The sequence below is a fragment of the Tilletiaria anomala genome (assembly GCF_000711695.1).
Source record: "Tilletiaria anomala UBC 951 chromosome Unknown K437scaffold_6, whole genome shotgun sequence".
NCBI lineage: Eukaryota > Fungi > Basidiomycota > Exobasidiomycetes > Georgefischeriales > Tilletiariaceae > Tilletiaria > Tilletiaria anomala.
Window position 1 is genome coordinate 94,061 of NW_013547016.1, and position 20,058 is coordinate 114,118.

Below are 20,058 nucleotides of genomic sequence, written 5' to 3' on the forward strand. Positions count from 1 at the left end.
ATGCGAGCGGGGCCGATTTGTCGCAGCAGGACGTTGATGCCGTCTCAGCGGCTAGGTTGTCAGGCTCTTTGTCCCAGCCGCACTGGTTCGCGATGCCGAGCAGCGGCGGCGTCGAAGACAGTCTGAACTACGACACGGCGCTGGACCGGGCGACGATCCGCAGCGACGACGATGATGCCGAGCCTGTTGAGGGGAGCGAGGAGCAGCAACAGCAGCGGGGTGGTGAGGTTTCAATGGAGACCAGACTGATAAAGGGGGCACAAGAAGGATGATGATAGACTCAGCCGACACCCCACAGCGCATATAAGATGAAAAGGAGGAGCCTGGATATTGGAACACAGTTGCAACGAGCTGTTTGTTGACATTTGCAGCAACTGGACTGCGGTCAGCGTGGCGAAGCTGCACTGTCTCACTCTGAGCACGGCATACGTCACACACGAGGCGCAGCACCATTACACCACCGGCCTCACCACCAGCACTATTTCCACGTGGCAATTGGCCTTCATGTCATCGCGCTCCCTTCTCAACCGGTCGCACGAGTGAGTATGGCACCATCTACTGGCTCAGCTCACACACTGCATGCATGCACGCACGCCCACACATACGCATTAGCAAGTACCAACCGCGAGCGATCCACCACGCATTACATATGGAAGCCCCCGAAAAGCATTTCTTGCATGCTACGTCATATCACGCATCTGCATTGGCCTCTCCGACTCGTCGTATCTCCAAAATCGATGATCTGCAACATGTCGGTAGCAAGACTCCTTCCTTGCGAGCATCGACACGCTCGACTTCGCTTATCATCACTATCATCGTGTTCATCGTCATCATTGCTGCCACCGTCGCCATCCGACGCGCGCTCCGCCGGCGGTCGGTCCGCACATAGTCTGGACTCTGATGGCGCGAAGGTGATCTCGTCGCGACCGTCAAGGAGACCGGGCCCCGTTCCATTCCAACTTGGCGCTGCGCCTAACCGTACGACGCTGTACCAGTCACGTACGGACTATACGTCAAGGTTCACTATCACCATTCACTTCTTCCACTGCACAGCAAAGGAAACGCGCATGGAAAGGGGCGAGGGGGAAAGAAAGAGAGGACGAACAGTGGAATGGAGTTGTGGGCGGCGAAGACGACAGTCGAACGAGTAGAGTAATTCGATATATAGAGAAGACATTCTGCGTCCTCGTCATCGCTGTCCGTGACAATGGACGCAGTCACTGTCATTAGGGGAACACACAAGGCTATGAAAGGCTATACACAGGCTAGCTGGTCTGCATACGGCATGAACGCGTGGTGCTCATCACGGATGGAAACTATGAACACAGATTGGAAGCGGTCAGCAGTGCGCTTTGCAAGGCAGACCGAGCGATCAGAACGTCTTGCGCGGTGCGCTCGTTGCAAAAACCGCATACGGGGCTATTGGGGGCCCTGGGGGTGCTGCTACACAGGGTCTGCTAACGCAGCCGACTATGACGTCTCGACGTCTTCACACACGAGTACCTGTGCTGAGTGTTCCCTTCTCGGTGTTCGCACTCATGTGCACATATACTTGTGCCCGGCCGGCCCCTGTCAAGGTGATGGATGATCTTCCGGGCGGAATGTCCAATGTCGGCCGTGTGTGTCATTCGTCACGGCGCGTCGGACGGCCTGACGCCCTTGATCGTACATACGAAGCAGCGAAAGGCAAGGACCAGCAACGATGACACTCACACACGCACTAACCTTGATCTTGGGCCAATTGAATGGAGAAAAGGAAGGTAGTGTTCACTTGATGGAGGTGTGTATTGCAATCGAGCATCGAGTTCGAAAGGCTGCCCGCTGGTACCTTTTGGTCAGCTGGTGAGAGCTGTTTGAACTCTGGTCTGGCACACAGAGACACATGGACCGACAGCGACAGAAAGCGCGGGTTTGGGCGGGCATCGGGGAACTCGGTTGAAGGCACACCGGATGCGCAACCCGTTCCCCTCGACAAGTTCTGACGCACGATCCCGCGTCGTGCGTTCCGGCGGCAGCAAGTGTGCGTCTGGCTGCAGCTTGTGGCATGCGGGCCAGCAAACCGGTGATCCCCCATCTAAGTGAATCGGCCCGTGACTTTCAGCGGCAGCAGTGCGGCGACACAGCAGTGCGCGAACACCCGGTCCCCAACCCTTCCTTATCTCTATCCCTACCCTGCTCCACGCTCCAGCGCTCTCCCGGTGTAGTAGGGCCGACGAGCCACGTCACACTGCACCGCTGTGACACGATACGGAAGGGACGGAGGGAACGGGAGGACCGCCATGCGTGCCAGTCGCCGTGCCACCCTCGTCTGCCAGCTGCGTGTAGCATATCGTCCACCCTCAGCACCCTGCACGTGTTGCTGGGAAGCCCCTGGTGGGGTGACACTTGCGCAGTGCCTCCAGCCCATGAACCCAATTTTTCCGCAAGGCCATGGCTTTGCATGAGGAGCACTTGCTGGGGGAGCACTGGGATGCAGTACCTCAGTGCTGCCCTCTAGAGGGGGAAACAAAAAACCCTGGTTGGAACCGTCGGCATTCCTCTTGTTTTGTGTCCGCTGAACTCAGGAGGGAGTGGATGCGGGCAGTGCACGAGTGTCACGTGTGGGAGGAGGAAGAGGGTGGGAAGGGACAGTGGGTGGTGGCTTTAGAGCGTTGGTGCAGTGCCCTCTGTGCATTTGCCAGCTATCCGCTTGCCGTCACACAAGGAATGCAACTTTTTTTCTGAAACCTGCAGATCCACTGCCCCACACCCAGCTGCCTATCGTACGCGGGCTGCAGCACACCAGCCGGCTGGCGGGCGGTCCCTGACTGCAACAATATATTATACGCCATCCGACCTTCACCAAGCCCTTCAAGCTTTCTCCTTCTTTGACGTTGTCATCCTCTTCTGGTTGTTCTTCTGTACGGCCAGCCATCCGCCCTCGCCTTTTCTCCTCGCTGTCCTCCTTGTTTCTTCCTCTCTCCTCGCCCGACCGACCACGTTTACCTCGCTCCCGTCCTCTTCGCCCTATCACTTCCTCTCTCCTCCCTCCCCTTCGCTACCACGTCATGCAGCTCTTCGCTCTGCTCCCGCTCGCCCTCGTGGTGCTCGCCTCTACCTCCGCGGCCCACGCAGCGGTGCCACATTCAGCGCGCCAGGTGACGCATCTGCACGGGAAGCGCCTCTCAGAACTGCCTCCGCTTGCGCCGGCCGTCATCGAAGAGTTGGCCAAGCGCGATCCGAAGGACATCGAGTACTTCCACAATGATCTCTCCCTCCTTCGCGCCCTCTCTGGCGCAGAGTCCGACCCGGTTAAGCGCGCTGTCGCTCTCTCTGGCCTCCAGACGCGCTGCACGGCAAGGTGAGTCATGTTGCAAGACACTCGCGTCGAGCAAATTTGCTCAAGTCCCCCCTTGTCTTTCTCACTTCTCAGCCACTGCTTCTCCCTAACGTTCGACGATGGCCCGTACACCTGGCACCAAGAAATTGCCAATGACGTCGCCAACGCTGGTTACCTCGCGTCGTTCATGGTTAACGGCTTCAACTGGGACTGTACGTCGTGGCCTTTTCTTGCGCACTGACTCGTGTCGTACCGGAAGCTGATATGTCGATGCTCCACCCCCGTGCCTGCGTATGCGTTGTGCTCCACAGGCATCTACGATGCGCCGCAGGTGCAGTCGCTCCGTCGAAGTTTGAACCTCGGCCACCAGATTGCCTCGCACACGTGGAGCCACCCACACATGGTCGGTCTCACATACGCTCAGATCGATGAGCAGGTCGAGCTGATCGAGACAGCGCTGCTCAAGACAGCCGGCGTCGTCCCTGCATTCATTGTGCGTTTTGGAGGGGGTGTGCAAAGGCGCATCAGCATCGACTGACTAGTTGTTCCTTTACCCTCCTTGCACCGCTCACCGTTCGTCGTTGCCAGCGCCCGCCGTACGGCGAGGTAAACGATACAATTGTCCAGTACCTCAACGAGAAGCACGGGCTGATCGTTGTCAACTGGAACTACGACACGGAAGACGCCAGCGGTGCGACGGTAGACTACTCGCTGAACGTGATCAAGAACATCACGGCGCCCACGCACGCCATCGTGCTGCAGCACGAGACTGTCAACACGACACACTCGGAGCTCGTCCCGCAGGAGCTGCCGATCATCGCAAAGAACGGGTACACGATGAAGAATGTGCGAACACTTGCGCAGAACTTTGGTGTCAAGCCGTACAAGGTCGTCACCTCCCACGGCTCGCGCGACAGCTCGTGGACGTGCGACGGCACGCCCGTACCCGGCCAAGGCTAAGCGGAGGCTCATGCACGTTCGCTTTGTGCTGCACAGCGTTCCTCCACTCCCAACTGCGTGATCACCATTGCTGCCCATTCCAACACCAACAAACCAAATCCCACCGATTGGGACTTGGGTTTCCAGTGCACCCCTCCCTTTTTCCCGGGGCCGTGTTCGGGCATTGCATACATACCTCCCCCTATTCGGGCTCTCGCCTCCGCAGCACTGATTCAGGGACACAATGCGTGAGAGCGGCTTCACAGGTTCTTTTAATTGTTTTGCGTAGATGCCGACCATCATCACACGGACGTTTGGGATGAAATACGATTTTCGTCATTCGCTTGTAAAAGAGATTGCACTGATGTGCTGCATTGACCTATTTTTTCGCACTCTAAGTTGAGGCTGAGAAGGCTCATTTGTTTGCTGGGCTCGTGCGTGCTGCGGTTGCTGCGGGAGTCAGTGGCGATTAGCCCCCGGAAGGAGGGTGCGTGAGACGCTCGACGCTTCAACTTCCTCAGATTCTCCCACATCTAAGCGGCATGAAGCGGTCCGCGCATTTATTTGGGATTTTCTGCTTTGGTGAGGTATGAGAATTGGAGGGCTGACTATATAATACTGCCAGGCACACAAGTTTGCCGCAGCACGGTGCGCTCCTATTCCACGATTGAGAGGTGGAATCCAATCGTAGTCATCATTTGTTTGTTTACGATGCGCGAGGCACGAACGGACTCGCCGGTGGCGCCTCTCAGCGCGTGCATCAGGCGTTGATGAGCTCGGCCGAAGGCACACTTGATTGCACGCACGGACGCGGCAGATTTAAATGTACGTCCATCGCAGTACGTGCGTAATATATTATAGGATCGCAGTCCATGTCGTCCTCCCGGCATATGCCCGATGCCAATGTAGACGGCGGAGAGAAGCGAGGTATCTGAAAAGTCTACACAAGTGCATGCACGACTGCGCGTGGCGGGCTGCCTGACTTCTTGGGTCATCGTGAAAGAAAGAAACATCGCGCCGCCGCGATGGGGCCCGCTGGACTTGGCAATTGGCAACTGTGGCATCAACGAAGGGTTCTCGATACCCCTCTCAAAAGCAATTGGCTTGCCTGCCTGCTGGCTGTCCCGCTGTCGATTTGCAATTGCCTTGGGCTTTGGAGGATGAAGAAGTGAAGAATCAGATGTATCCGCGTGCCTGGCTGGGTAGCAGCCGGCAGGCTTTCACTGCTCACATGATAGAAGGGTGCAACGCTACAGCGCCTTGGGATCTCAGGCTCCCCTGGATGTTTGAGACATGCGGCTTACATGACGGAGCGCTAAGCACGCAGCAGCAATTAGCACGCTGGGGGCGCAAACGGCCTGCGCACGAAGCGCTTGAGAGCACGATCCAAAAGGGCGAGCGACAAGGTAACACCACTCTTTCGCGAAACGCCTGTGGAGAAGTCTCCTGCAGGCTTGCTTGGTTCATGGCTGCTGCTGCACTTACGGGAGCGGTGGTCCGTTTTTTGTTGGAACATCTTTCCAGTCTGCTGGGGCAATTGGTTGCAGGTCTACGAACGCACGGTCCGTCTGAGCGCGCATCAAGGCTGAGTTCATGCGCCCATGCGATGGTCACATAGAGCATATGGTTTCAACAAGGATTTCTCCATGTCGCGATACGTAGAGGCACGCGTAACAGATAAGACCCGAGTCAACCTCTTTTCTCTCTCTCTCCTGTGCGCTCTTTCGTTTGGCGACAGTGACCCGATCGGCCTACCCATCGAGGTCGGTTCTTCATTGACGTCGGTTGAGCAGGCCTGCGGATATGCATCTGATAGAGCAACCTCGAGTCGGTGTACCGAAGGCCAATCTGTCCCTGGCGGGAGCATGCATCACCCTTCGACTGCGGAGAGAGGAACTGTCAGAGTTTTCCAGATTCTAGTAGAGAGCACTGGGTGAGTGTCTTCAAGAGGGCTGGCTTCACTCACGCATTGGGTCTGTGTAGGTTGACCCACTACGCTGAATTGCACTGGAGCAGTGTTACCAGTGGCGCGCGCTAGTCCGGCGGCTTCACCAGCCCAGTCAGCTCAGCCCAGCGAGAAAGAGGGCGACGGCCAGAGTCAAGTGAGTGGCGTGCTGCCCCCCCAAAAGTCAGAGTAAGCCACACATCGTGCCGCCATCCTATCCCACACAGCACACACGCTCAGCATGGTCACTAAACGTCGAGCGCATCTCGTAACTATGGCTGGAATAGGTTCTCCGCTTTCAGCCACACCTCGTCTCCTCATCACGTCAAACCCACGCTGCACTAAGGCCAGCAAGAACCCTGGCTACCCCCGCCTGGCTTTGCATCCATCCCTCCATTCACCCATCCATCTCTCCTCTTGCCACGGGGCAAGGGCGGGCCAGCGCCAGCGCTATTGTCACTCGTCCGGTTGCGGCTTGGCTCTGGTTGCACCGTTGACCCGATCAACGCATCTATCCATCCCTCCTTCCAACACATATCACGCAAAAGCAGCAGCTTGGGCACGTCCAGATGCAGGCCGCACTGCACCCTTGCTGCTGCTTCTTCTCCTTGTCGCCACGCAGTTCGTGAAGACCCCGTCACGCACACCTGCCCTTGGCAGCAGAATAAGATTCTGAGCACGACGCGCGCCGCCCTTCTTTTCTTTGCGCACAGTGCGCCCCTGTAGACGGAGGAAGAGGAAAAGGGGCGGACAAGGGAGGCCAAAAGCAACTTACCTGTTGCCGAAGGTAGCCGTGCGGGCGGGTGGTAGGTAACATGGCGAACAACTATGGGTCTGCCGGAGGTAGCGGCGGTGGTGGCTTTGACTGGAACGCTCTCTTCCTCAGCAGCGGGTTCATGCCTGGCAATGGTGCAGCCGGCGGAGCAAACGCGAACGGCGTCGGTATCAACGCTGCTGGTACTTTAGGATATCAGCAGCAGCAACAACAACAACAACAACAACAACAACAACAACAACAACAGCAGCAGCAGCTGCAGAGAATGGCGGGCATGATGGCCCAGCCATCTCCACATCCGCATCCACAACAGCAACACCCTCACGCCCAGCAGCAGGCAAACAGCGACCTGGCGGCCATGCTCGCTAGCTTCAACCAGCAGAACCCGCAACAGCAACAACAACAGCAGGTCATGCAAGGCATGTTCAACAACAATTCATTGCAAAGTTACGCCATGGCTGCTCCCGGCGGTACCAGCGGTGGGGCGAGCGCGTCAGGAGCAGGAGCGGGGGCCGCGGCCGCTGGGTCCATAGGCCTCATGGGGTTTCCGCAGCAGGCCCAGCATGCTCTTCAGCAGCAGCAGGCGGCGCTGTCGCAATTCGGCTCCTCGCAGCAACAGCAGGGCCAGCAGCAGCGTCAGCAACCCATGGCTCAACAGCAGCAGCAACGACAACAAAAGCAGCCACAGCCGCAGCAGCAAATGGCTGCGGGCGGCATGCTGCCGTGGCAACAACAGCAGCAGCAGCCCACTCATACGAACCACAGTGCAGCTGCGGCGGCTGCCGCTGCCGCAGCGGGCTTATCGGCACAGCAGCGCGTACAGCAACAGCAGATGATGTCTGGTTCTGCGGCAGTGGCGGCAGCCGCTGCAGCGGTGCAGGGGCGATCGCTGATGCAGCAGCCACAAGGCGCCCCTGCTCAACATGCGCAGCAGCACATGCCATTCATGACTTCGCAGCAGCCAGGCGCTGCTCAGCAGCAGGGCGGCGCAAGTGCGATGAGCATGATTGCTCGTCAGCAGCAGGCGCAGCAGAAGGTGCCAGGCCAGCAATCACAGCCACAGCAGCAGCAACCGCCTGTGCTAGGGCTTGGTCCAATGCAGAGCACTCCGGCCCAGTTGGCCGGCTGGCTGACCCGCGCTGGAGCCGGCGTCACGGGAAAGGACATGTCGGATGCACAGCGTGCTCAGGTGAGCTCGGCGTTTTGTCGTCACTCTCATTGCCTGCGTCGCATTTCTTCTCGTGCGGCTGTGCTGACCCAGGATTCGCCCCCTCCCCTCACCCTCTTTTTCCTTTTGGAACCGTGTTTGCAGCTGCAGGCTGCGATAGAGAAGCAGCGCCAGCAGCAGCAAAACCAGCAGCGCGGCTTCCAGCAGCAGTACAATGTGGTCTCCACGACGGGAAACGGGCCGGCCGCTTCTGGCAGCATGGGCATGTTCACCATGCCCGACTTTTCTGGCGGTCGGCAACAGCAGCAGCAGCAGGCGCCACATCAACCGTCGCATCCGCAACAGCAGCCACCCGTGCAGGGTGGCCAGGCGCAGCCGGGCATGACGCCGCAGGCTCAGTACGCGGCGCTCGCGTCGCAGAACCCCGAGGCTTTCGTCAACATGCTCAAGCAGCGCATGTTGGGCATGCGCGAGAAGCTATCGCAGACGAGCGGCCAGCAGCGCGCCATGCTCGAGAAGAACATCAACGACGCACAGAACATGCTCAACACCATGCGTGTACGCATGGCCCAGCACATGCAGCAGCAGCTCGCGTCGCAGGGTCAGGGCCAGGGCCAGGCACCGCCCACCGCCGCCACTGCCGCGGCTGCTGCAGGTGCCGGCGCAGGCGGCGTGGGCGCGGGGCCTGCGGTGAGCCCGCAGCAGCAGCACCTGCAAGCAGCGCGCCCGCCGCCGATGAGCGCCATGGGCGCCATCACGCGGCCATCGCCTCAGCTCGGCCGGCCGGTGTTCAGCCCGCCGTCGGCTGCGGGCACGCCCATGTTGCAACAGCAGGGCAGCCCTCTCCTTCAGCAGCACCAGCCGCCGCCGCCAAGCAATACTGCACCGTCGCCTTCGCAGCGCAGCCAGACCAGCAAGGTTGGCACACCCAGTGCGGCCACGGTGTTGGCGTCCGGGAGCAACAGCACTGTTGCAGCCGCAGCGATTGCCGGCCTGCCGGACCTGTCCGAGGAAAAGTTCAAGCGCGCGCTGAACGATATCATGGCCAAGCGCGGCACGCCGATCAGCTCGCAGCCCATGGCGGGCGGCAAGCCGCTGGACTTGTACAAGCTCTACACGATCGTGCACAACCTGGGCGGCAGCGAGGCGGTGCAGCGCAACAACCAGTGGGTCAGCGTCGTCGCCGCGCTCGACCTCGCACCACCAAGCTCGGCGATGGCGATGACGCTGGCGCTCCAGGTGAGCCAGCAGTTCAAGAGCCTCATCGTCCCGTTCGAGGAGACGTGGACCAAGGCCATGAACCATATGAAGGAGCAGGAGGAGTTCATGGCCCGCATGCAGCAAGGCGGCATGCCCCTCATGCCTGGCCAGCCGCCACAGCAGGTGCAAGCTCAGCAGCCACAGCTACAGCCTCCGCTGCTGCCTGCTGGTCCCCCGCCGAAACTCAGCCAGGAACAGCTTGCATCAATGGGCGTCACGCAAGAGCAGTTCGAGACTGTTTACATCAACCAGCAGCGCATGCGCATGCAGCAACAGCAGCAACAACAACAACAACAACAGCAAACCCCGGAGCTACAGATGCGCATCCAACAACAGCATCAGCAGCGCCAAGAGCAGCTTGCAGCCGTGGCACAGTTGCAGGCGGGCGCTGGTGCTGGTGGAGCAGGTGCAGCCCAGCCTGGTGGACCCATGGCCTCGCTCATGCCGCCGCCTATGGCGCAGCAGCAGCAGCAACAACAACAACATTGGGCGGCGCAGCAACAGCAGAATACCGGGCAGCCCGGCCAGGCGCCAGGGCCTCAGCAGCAGCAGGGTAGTCAGGTGCAGGCACCGGGGACGTGGCAGGTCAACTCGAGCGGGTTCCCACCTGCCAAATCGCCGGTGACACCGGAGATGCTCGAGAATGCGAGAAGAACCATCGCGTTGATGGAGGAGGAGGCTTTGCGGGATAAGAGTGAGTGCAATTGTTGCGCTTTTGTTCATTGTCTCACAGGGAGCTTGCTGACGCGCTGTGTTTCGTCCTTCCTAGAACCCTGGCCACCCGTGGCAGACATGTCCGAACAGGAGCGCCAAGTTGTCTTGGCGCAAATCGCTCGCATTGGGACGCTGGAGCGCATGGTCTCTGCATTGATGCCCGCGTTCTTTGCGATGAACGGCAACGTCCTCGCAACGCAGAAGCTGACAGCGATGCTATTCGTCCTGCGCGACCAGATGCGCATGGCCGAGTCCGGCCAGTGCATCCTGCGCAGTACGGACCTGGAGAAGATGAAGATGCAAATGACACGGTGCATCTACTTCGTTAAAAGCAGCAACCCCGAATTGGCGCGGCAGGTCATCGAGGAGAAAGGCCTCCGCGACTTTGTGGGCGCCTGGGCAAACTCGTCTTCGCAGCAACAACAGCAGCAACAGCAACAGCAACAGCAGACCAGCGCGTGGCAGCAGCAACAGCAGCATGCAGCTCAGCAGGCTCCTCAGCAGCAGCAGCAGCCGTCGATCAGTCGTGGACCCTTAAGAGGTCTGACCGCTAACGACTCGCCGAACCTCCAGGCTGCATCTGCTTCTGCATCCGACCTCGCACAGTCCGCTGCCAAGCGCACCTCTCGTGTCGAGGAGATCAAGCCGCCACCCGCCAAGCGTACGAAGATGGCCAAGTCTGCTTCTTCCGCCTCGATCGCCGCAACCTCTGCGCCTGCGGACTCTAGTCCGGTTGCTGCCGCTGCAACGTCCGACACGCCGCCGTCCGCGGACAACTCCGGGTCGCCTCAAGCCAAAGGCAGCGCCAAGAAGGGCGCCAAGGGCGGCTCTGCTGCCGCTAAGGGCAAAGGCCCTGCGGCTATGAAGAGAGGGAAGGCAGCAGCAGCAGTCACTACTGCTACTGCGGTGGCGGCGACAGCAGCGAACAAGGACAACGAGGCTAGCAAGGAGACAGAGACGGCGAAAAAGTCGCGTGCGGACATCGTGGCCGATGTCAAGGGCGACATGGCCAACGACGAAGAGCGCAAGAAGCGCGACGGCACTCTAGGTGCGCTTTCCGTACAGGAATCGCAAATGCGCGCGCTCGAAGAGGGGCAGGCGAGGCAGCAGCGAGACAAGGAGCTATCTGAAAAGGACCCTGCCGCATTTGTCGAGCAGGCCTTCCAGGATTACCTGTCCTCACAGCCTGCGCCGTCCCACAATCCGTTCGGCGGCCCTTTCGGGTCCACCATGAACATCGGAAGCATGGCTTTGCCAGCAGCCAGTGGTGCAGACTCGAAAGGGTTCGACTCGCTGCTCGCGATGCTTGGCCAGGACAACAGTGCTTCCGGCGGCACCGCAGCTATCAGCATGTCGAATCCGCTTCTATCCATATCAGGCACCGACAGCATTCGACAGCAGCTAGATGCGCAAGCATCTGCGGATATCGACCTCTTCGACTTCATCGATGTCGACGCCATGGGACCTGAGACCTTTCGAGACTTTTCAGCCTTGACGTCAGGGGCAACAGCAGCGACCGGTCTCGGTCTGTTTGAGGACGGGTCGATCGCAACGCCGGACCTGGGTGACAGCTCTCGCATGACCTCCTCCAGCTCTGCAGCTCCGACGCCAGCACTGTCCTCCTCTGCCACCAACTCCGCAGTTCGAAGCAAGCTCTCCTCTGAAATGGCAGCAGCTGGATTCGACATGAGCTCGGCGAGTCCTTTTGGGATAGCCGCTGACAGCAGCGATGAGGGCGAACCCAGTCCGACCGACGGTGTCTCCCTTTTGGGCGGCGCCGTCGCCATGGCAAAGGATTCGGTCTCTCTCAACGATAGGTCAAAAGGTGACGAGCAGGCATCTTTTGGCACTATTGCTGGCAGCGGCGGTAATGACAACTGGTTCGACGCGAACCACTTCCTCGGCAACGAGCAGCCTTGGGCGCTGTTGAGCTCGTAAGCTCTGGCACACTCCTCCCTTACCTCCCTTCCATCGGTTTCTCTCCCCTCCCATGCAATGTGGGGCCTGCTGCCTTTTATCTCCTTTCTTTTCTCTCGGTTCATCTTGACTGCAAATCACCATCGTCGTCGTAATGCATGCAATCCGCTTCCCTCGTTACAACGCTCGAATTCACTTTGTCAAAAGATACCGAATTTTCTGCTAGCGCGCAAGGGCACATGTACTACTGTAACATATACCTGCTTTCGGGCTGTATTAGCTGGCTATGATCCGTTCACATTCCAGTTTTTCTTCTATGCTACATGGCTCTTGCGAAGCTCCAGACTTGCACAGTCTCCTCATCACGGATCGTGGTCGTGTTGCTGCTACCGTTACCGCTGAAACGATGCTCCACCGAACAGACCGACACGATCTTGTCGAAGGATGTGCTCACGTAGCGGATGATGCTGCGTGGAATGTCGTGAGTCAAGAGGCTAGAGCTGAGCTGACGGCGCTTGCATCGCCGAATCGATGTGTCTGTTGAGGAGTAATGCTCGTCACCTAATTCTGTGCTCCGCTTGGTGAAATGCAGAGCGGCCAAAGAGGGCAAAGACCCTTGCTGGAGCGCTTCGCGACTTTCAAACAAGGTCGCGGCGCCTATGCTCTCCACTGGATTGGATCCGCCTTCCTGATCGGAAGATGAGGAGGATCCCACATCGTCCTCTTGAACCTCCGCCATAGAGATGAACGGATAGTGCTGCAAAGAACGACTACGGACGCTGCGCGGTACTGGAGGCGTTGGAACGGTAAGCGTGATGACATGGCGCACGTGCTCAAGCGTTGCACATGAAGCTCGCGCGGACATGTATGTCGTTGCAGCACTGTGACCATCCTCGCTGACGTCATCGTGGCTGCGGCCGGCCTTGTGATTGCTCAAAGTGGATTGAGCATTAGGCGACAAAGCACGCTGAGAAGATTGCTTTCGGCCCCGTGGCGCGTCATCACTGTCCAGACTCCACACCATCACGCTACCGTCGTTGCTGCCACTGACCAAGCGCCCATCCTCGAGGGAGACGCTCTCTACGCTGCCTGTATGACCGTTGACGGAGCCGCGATGCAGCAATTTGAACCCGCCGCGGGTGCTAAAGCTATCAGGACTTGCTGCTGCTGCAGACTTGGGGCAAAGGACACGCATGCCGCCGACAAGCTCATACACCTCTAGCAGGTTGTCCTGCGAGCCAACAACGACGAATGGCTCCTCGAACGTGATGCTCAATATCCGTTTCGAAGCACGTTGCAGCGTCGGGGAAGGATGTTGCGCCACAATCAGCCTTTGCGCGTACCCTGGACCGGACCGCGCAAGCCCTCCAGTGTGCAGAGGCAATAACGCCGCCCAACTGCCTAGCAAGGTTCCAGTGTTACGGTTGCGACCATCCGCTGCCGCCTCTGATGCTGGAGGAAACGCAGAGTGGTGCATCCTGAAAATGCTAGAACCACGTGTATCGAGGGGAGTCTTCTGGTAGCGAGGCAAAGCTGTGGCATGACGGCTGCCAGCGATGCTGAAACGCGGCTTGTTAGCGTCTCCTGTGAAGTCCAGACGCATGATGACCTCTTGAAGACCAACAGTGAAGGCGGAGGGATAAGAGGGCGTGCAATATGCAACATAGAGTTTGTAGGCTTCATTGCTCGGCGAACTGGTTGTATCATCCTCGCTCTCGATGAATGGAATTCGGCGAAGTGATAAAGAGGCAGGCCACCAACTTATAAAGCTTTTCAGCGTCTGTTGCAACTGCAGTTGCGCGGTTCCTCTGCACGTGTGCGGATTCGTGGCGGCAGTGGTCGTGGCGAGGTGGAAAATTGTTAGACGAAAGTCGCGCGTGCATGCCACGAGCAACGAATCGCGGAAGGCGGACGCCACGACGGTCGAATCGTCGTTGTCGCCTTTCATTTGCAGGATCGGGGGGGCCCACATAGCCTCGACGCGGACCCGAGTCAGATCGTCAAGTGGGTACTGTGATTTCGGGTTGGTGTTAAAATTCACCCGATATATGACGATATGGCCAGTCGTGTAGCACACCATCAGTCGTTGTGCTGCGTTTTCAAAGGCCTGATGGTCGCCATCAGTAGCTTCAACCAATCCTGATGCATCCACTCGTATGTGTGAGATTCCAAGCCTGCACGACTGCGCATGTGACTTTGCGAGGTGCTGCAAGCAGTCTTCCAGCACCGATCCGCTGTCGATGGTGGCGAAAGGGTTCAAAGAAAACTTCCGTCCGTCCAGGTCATCGTCGGGTGCAGCTGCACGGGATGTTGTGCCGGTCTGTGAATCGGCAAGATAGACTTGGACCGAAGGTCCTCGGTTGCGACTGTCCCCAGTGCTTGAAGAGGCGATGTCCACCGTGTGAAGTGACCGATCAGCAGTGAAGATCAAGTGTGATGATGTTTGAACCAGAGTTCGCAGCCGATACGGTTCGCCCTCAAACTCTTGGTCAGCTACTTCATTCACTGCGTCATCCCTTGTGGACGGAAGCTTTGCAGACTGTGAAGCCAACGAGGAGGCGTGATTTGAAGAGCCGTTTTCAGTTTCTTGATCTTTCCTACGTCGCTTGCCAATCACTGCAGCTGTACCACTGATCCCAGCGTCAAACTCAAAGCGAGCGACAGCACCAGCTTGCTGGGATAATTGAGACAATGATGCGGGGGAAATGGTGGGTTGTACTTTGCCTCCAGGATCAGCTTCTGTGGCCTTTTCCTCATCCGTGAGATTTCGCACACTGTACACCCCTGCACTCCAGCAATACAAGACCTCGTATAATTGCTTCCAGTCGAGACTCTTGTTGCGCATAGCGGCTTCCACCTCGGCTTCGTCGGAAGAGTTCAATGGAACATCTTTCTCGACGGATGCGGGCGATATCACAGTTGCGTTTTGCAACAGGGTAGATCGATAATATCTCGCTGGAAGACCGGCGACTAGCCTTGAGCTGTCGTCGAATAAAGCTGGATAAGTTCTGATGTTTCCAGCTGAGCTTCTGGACAGAATTTGTGGCGAAATTAAGTTGCGAAGCGCTTTGATTATCGGGAACCTTCGCATTCTAGACTCGATCATGTCTTCCTCCTCCTTTCCCCCCTCCTCCTCTTCTTCCTCAATGTTGCCGCGTGCGCATTGTTTGCCTTTCTTATTTGGGTTGCGTCTAGATGCTGCGCTTCGACGGTGGCGACTGGACCGTCGAGAATGAGAATCTTTGTCGGCAAAAACGTGCTGGATCAAAAGACCCTTCCATACCTGATCTTGCACGGTCGTGTTCAAGTACCAATTATAATCAGCCTCAATGTATTACTTTCCCGAGAGTGTTACTACTCACACTATCATCCTGTGCAATATGCTGCAGTCTCACGCAAGTTCCCTGCAACGCGTTGATGTCTCTCGCTCTGGGGAGATACTGCGCAATGATCAAAAGAATCTCATCGGAGAGGTCGAGAAACAGGGTTGGCGATGGCTTTGGCATAGTCCCTCGCCTCCCTTGAGACGGCTCGCCAGTGTCCTCATTCACCATTGCCTCGAAGCTGTCACGATCCAGACCTGCGAGTAAGGAGGATGAAGACCTCGGGCGCGCCGATGGCGTAGTCCGTCTCGCGCCTGCAGCCGCGTCGTCGGCTGAGCGAATTGTGGGAGGAGCACCGGTCTTAGCCTCCACACGATTGGCACCAATGACTTATGCAAAGAAGCAGCCTGTTCTGCTCAAAGGTAGGGGTTGCGGTCCGTTGTACAGTGGATGAACAATGATTTAATGGACCACAGTGCTGGAAATGACATCCCTAATTCTTTTTGTGATATTCCTTTTCAAAAGGGGGGCATTTGATCACAGTCACTGGCACAAAAAGAAAGAATTGATCTTGATCAATTATTGCAGCTGCAGGCTCGTCACTATCTCTCCTTGATGGCCATGGCATATGCAACACTTGTTAGTCCATCCAAAGGTGCGGTTGGCCTGAGAAGACAGCTTGCGGATACGTACCAGAATCTCCAACGCTGACGCCTCAGCCCCAAGGGGAGGAGTGGAGAATGTCAAGCATGTCAAACGAGGCGGGCGTCGCGCCAGATGGAGGCGAGGCCGGTGCGTCTGTCAGGAAGCGCGCAGCAATCACCGTTGACGTTTCTTCGTCGAGCTTGCAGCATTTGCATCAGCAGCATGCTATGCGAAGTGGAGGGAAGAACAGAGATCCAGCCAGTACCGGTGATGGTAGCTTTGATGGAGACATGTCTACTCCACGTAGAGCAAAGCTGGAAGTCGATCCTGCAGAAGGCACGAGCACGCCCAGGTCAGCGGCTGCTCCACTTGGAGGCGACTCTCAGGCCTCAAATACGGGAAAGCAGGAAGATGGACAGGTCGAATTATGCGTCTCTCCCATATGTGAATTTCCGATAGCCGACGCCGCGTTTGCGCAGTGGAAGGCGCAGGAGACCCCATACTCTCATGATCAACAGCAATTTACGCAACCACCAATTCTGATCAGCGATTCACCCTCGGGGTCACCCCTGGAGACGGAGGCACCCGCGCTGCCAAATTACAGCAGAGGTGCTGATCGATCTCGGATGCGAGGGATGCAGCGTAATGTTTCTTCGAGGACAAATGCAGCGGAAGCGGTTCAATCACAGAGCACTAGCGTGCAACTGTCTGCATCGCCAACTCCATCATCTTCGAGGGAAATGTCACGCACAAGTTCGGCAGTATCGCTGTCGAATGTCAGACAACGGGGCATGGAATCACAAGTCGTTTCAGAAGACGAGTCAGAGTCGGCAGAGGCTATGGCTTTTACTTTTGCATCAGGCAAGGCCAGTGCACAGTACTGCAGTCGGTCTGGTGCTTTCGACCAATGCAGCTTGCCGAACCAAAACATCCAGAGTAATACTGATTTACCAACCAAGTCAAAGAACACGGATCATGCGCAAGGCGCTGACGGAGGCGTTGCTGCGGACACCAAGCAAGGATGCACGGGACAACCTTCGTCAGCGTACTCCTTGGCAGGCCCGAGCAGCACTGGAAACTCTATTAACGGGAGCACCTATCGCAGGCCAGGCGCAGGTGCAGGCTCTGACTGTCCCCAAGAGGTTGCGTCTGCCTCGGGCAGTCAAGCGCCGAGTATGCGCAAGATCAGTAGCGGACGTTCGCACAGCTACAAGGAAACTCTCGATGCTCACAGCAAAGATATGAGGGATGGCAGTCGGATTATCAATCAATACAAGATCCTCGAGGTGATCGGGCAAGGAGCATACGGAACGGTGCATCGTGCTGTGATGATGAATGAAGAAAATGAAGAAGTTGTGAGTTGCTCTTCACTCTGACAACTGACCTCTGGCACATTGGCATGTTGTCTAGCTATAAATTTACTCACCATGGCATATTTTCTTATGTTAAGGCGGTGAAGGAGTTCAGCAAGATACGATTACGGAAAACGCATCGTGCTGCCAACATGTCCCGGCGCCCGATGCAAGCGCAGCGAGGTCAAGGACGGAAATCCCAAGGACCGGCGCCGGGCTTCCGTCTTGAGCCACTTCAGCAGCGGCAAGTTAGCAGTCATGAGGTCAGCCGCAGCTCAAGCTCTCAGACGGAAGTGAATCAAGGTGGTGGAGATGAGGGCAGACGAAGCGATGTCGCTGAGCCGGAAGGGTTGGAGCGCGAGCAGCGCGAAGAAAGCAAAGACCCGCTGCATTTCATCCGACACGAGCTTGCTATCCTCAAGAAGCTGCACCATCTTCACGTCGTGAAGCTGTATGAAGTGCTGGACGATCCGACTGGCGAAAGCCTATATATCGTGTTCGAGTACTTACCGTGAGTGAAAGACTCGAGCGCCGCTGGAGCTACGAGGCGCCGCGATTGACCATCGCCTTGTTGATTTCGCAACTTGCAGCGGCGGCCGAGTCATCGATATCCGGCTCCACGAGCAAGTCGAACCTCTCAGGGAGGACACAGCACGTGAATACATGCGGCAGATTGCCCTCGGCATCGAGTACCTGCACCACAACGAGATCGTCCACAGAGATATCAAGCCGGACAACATCTTGCTCTCCAAGGACCGCAAGGTCAGCAAGATCGTCGATTTCGGCGTCAGCCAAATGTTCATCGAGCCTGGCGACGACCGTGTTCGGAAGAGCGTGGGTAGCCCGGCATTTATGAGCCCCGAGCTGTGCACAGCGGGGCATGGTGATTATCACGGCAAGGCAGATGACATGTGGTCGTTCGGCGTCACATTTTACTGCATGGTCGCTGGCCGTCTGCCGTTCGACGAGTCCCAATTCCTCGACCTCTATCGCGCCATCCGAGAGGACGAGCCGGAGTACCCGTCACATCTGTCCGATGGCTGCAAGGATGTCCTGAAGAAGCTGCTCTGCAAGGATCCAAAAAAGCGAATGACTACGGATGAACTGCGCGAGCATCCCTGGGTCACATGTGACGGCACTCTTCCCATGCTGGGCAAAGAGGAGAACCTGGCGGATGTCGTCGAGGAGATTACGGAGGAGGATGTCGAGAAGGCCATCGCCACGATGAGCGGAGTCTTTGCCGTCGCGCGCGCTATCACCAAGTTCAAGCGTTCCAGCGCTTCGAGGCGTGCGAGCAGCATGGCCAGTACGGCAAGCAGCGAAGGCAGGAGCACGTCGGACAAATGGAGCGAAGAAAAGCTAAATTCGGCTGGGGGTACGCCGATGCGATCGAACCCGAGCCAGGCTACCAGCTTGCAAGACGCAGCTGAGAACGTAGCACAGATGCTTATGCCGAATGAGGAGCCCAAATCGGAGGCAGCTCAAGAGCATGACGCCATAGGCAGCGAGGTCCTGCCGCTCAAGGGCCTCCTGGACAATGCGAGATTCACCATGTCGCCCTCGGCGTCGTCGGAAGGCGGCTTTCTACACAACCAAGAGGTTGAGCAGGGCGGTGCAAGCAAGCGCACGGGAAGCATCGTCAGTCTCGTTTCCGAAGGAGGTCACGGCGGCGAAAGTAGCAATATTGCGGCAGAAAATGCTTGTAGCGCGGCGGCGGTTGCGATCAGCATGCTGCGGCCCAATGCACTTCGAAAGGACAGCAGCAACAACATTTTTTGGTCCGGCACGTCCGCGAGCGCCGATGCTCTCTTTCATTCCAGCGTCAGTCCCACGGCCACGGCCACGTCGTCGACGTCGGCGGCGGCGAGCGAGGCCGGCTTTGCTGGCGGGAACTGGCAGGCGCGAGGTTCGGATGAGAGCCCGAGCAGCAGCGGCGGCGGCCCGATCGGCGCAGCGCTGTTCGAGGTCAAGCCCAAGGTCGCAGCGGTCGAAGAGGCTGGGCGTTTCGAGCGACGGCACCAGCAACTCCTGCCCTTCGAACTGGCCGGCGGAGAGCACGAGAGCGATGACGAGACCGCGGCCGCGGCCGAAGTCAAGGTGGGCGGCGCCGCGCCACACGGGGATGCAGCTGCGCTAGGCGAGGTCAGGATGAAGCGGGGCCGCAACGGGTTGGACGAGCTGCCCCCGGCGCGCGGTCAGTTCCAGACGATCGCCTCGGCCTTGCATGGTGTTCACGAGCAGGGGAAGGCAGACAAGTCACAAGCTTCGGTCACGGATGCGGCTGAGTGCGCGCTGAAGGCTGCCGCGGCGGAGCATAGTCGGCGGAGCGAGTGCAAACGGGACGAAGAACGGGCAAAAGAGCTGGAGCAGCAGGCGCGGCAGCAGGCGAAGCAGTGGGACGATGCCGGCCACGCGCCGCAAGCGGAAGACGTTTACAGCACGACCGGGGGGCTTTCGGCTTTGGGGCTGGTACAGCCACTGTCACGCTCACATCCTCATTCAAGAGAGAAGGGCGACAGCGTAGACGGGACCATTACGGTCGGCCGCGGACGGCCGCGCATCCTGGACGGCCCACTGGTGCAGTCGCCGTCGGTGACGAAGATGAAGACACCCGAAGGCGCTTCGGAGTACTACAAGGGCAAGCCAGAGGGGCTCTAGTTGCGTGCTGTGCCGCCGCAGCCGCTGGATGCGAACCAGCCAG

The 20,058-nt window shown here is 58.1% G+C and overlaps 7 protein-coding genes across 7 annotated transcripts; 4 read left to right on the forward strand and 3 right to left on the reverse strand.

Annotated features, from left to right (window-relative positions):
- Positions 1-195: 195 nt before the first annotated feature.
- Positions 196-1,175, forward strand: K437DRAFT_253732 (uncharacterized protein). Its single transcript, XM_013390188.1, has one exon. It carries the CDS (start codon positions 650-652, stop codon positions 887-889), a length of 240 nt encoding a protein of 79 aa, XP_013245642.1. The 5' UTR covers positions 196-649; the 3' UTR covers positions 890-1,175.
- A 911-nt stretch (positions 1,176-2,086) lies between these two features.
- Positions 2,087-2,336, reverse strand: K437DRAFT_253734 (uncharacterized protein). Its single transcript, XM_013390189.1, has one exon. It carries the CDS (start codon positions 2,326-2,328, stop codon positions 2,098-2,100), a length of 231 nt encoding a protein of 76 aa, XP_013245643.1. The 5' UTR covers positions 2,329-2,336; the 3' UTR covers positions 2,087-2,097.
- A 300-nt stretch (positions 2,337-2,636) lies between these two features.
- Positions 2,637-4,652, forward strand: K437DRAFT_242915 (carbohydrate esterase family 4 protein). Its single transcript, XM_013390190.1, has 4 exons — positions 2,637-3,340; positions 3,413-3,531; positions 3,631-3,812; positions 3,908-4,652. Exons 1-4 carry the CDS (start codon positions 3,048-3,050, stop codon positions 4,277-4,279), a joined length of 966 nt encoding a protein of 321 aa, XP_013245644.1. The 5' UTR covers positions 2,637-3,047; the 3' UTR covers positions 4,280-4,652.
- Positions 4,653-5,156: 504 nt separating this feature from the next.
- On the reverse strand, positions 5,157-6,252 carry K437DRAFT_148766 (uncharacterized protein). The gene is made up of 3 exons (XM_013390191.1): positions 6,225-6,252; positions 5,490-6,139; positions 5,157-5,409 (listed from the first exon to the last, which is right to left on the reverse strand). The coding sequence occupies exons 2-3, from the start codon at positions 5,879-5,881 to the stop codon at positions 5,322-5,324; spliced, it is 480 nt and encodes a 159-aa protein (XP_013245645.1). The 5' UTR covers positions 5,882-6,139; positions 6,225-6,252; the 3' UTR covers positions 5,157-5,321.
- A 766-nt stretch (positions 6,253-7,018) lies between these two features.
- Positions 7,019-12,058, forward strand: K437DRAFT_266259 (uncharacterized protein; the record flags this gene model as incomplete). The annotated part of the gene is made up of 3 exons (XM_013390192.1): positions 7,019-8,167; positions 8,291-10,100; positions 10,176-12,058. 3 exons carry the CDS (start codon positions 7,019-7,021, stop codon positions 12,056-12,058), a joined length of 4,842 nt encoding a protein of 1,613 aa, XP_013245646.1.
- A 263-nt stretch (positions 12,059-12,321) lies between these two features.
- K437DRAFT_272111 (uncharacterized protein) lies at positions 12,322-15,773 on the reverse strand. Its single transcript, XM_013390193.1, has 2 exons — positions 15,400-15,773; positions 12,322-15,320 (listed from the first exon to the last, which is right to left on the reverse strand). Exons 1-2 carry the CDS (start codon positions 15,589-15,591, stop codon positions 12,357-12,359), a joined length of 3,156 nt encoding a protein of 1,051 aa, XP_013245647.1. The 5' UTR covers positions 15,592-15,773; the 3' UTR covers positions 12,322-12,356.
- Positions 15,774-16,109: 336 nt separating this feature from the next.
- K437DRAFT_266261 (uncharacterized protein) lies at positions 16,110-20,015 on the forward strand (the record flags this gene model as incomplete). Its single annotated transcript, XM_013390194.1, has 3 exons — positions 16,110-17,360; positions 17,456-17,868; positions 17,948-20,015. The coding sequence occupies 3 exons, from the start codon at positions 16,110-16,112 to the stop codon at positions 20,013-20,015; spliced, it is 3,732 nt and encodes a 1,243-aa protein (XP_013245648.1).
- Positions 20,016-20,058: the final 43 nt, after the last annotated feature.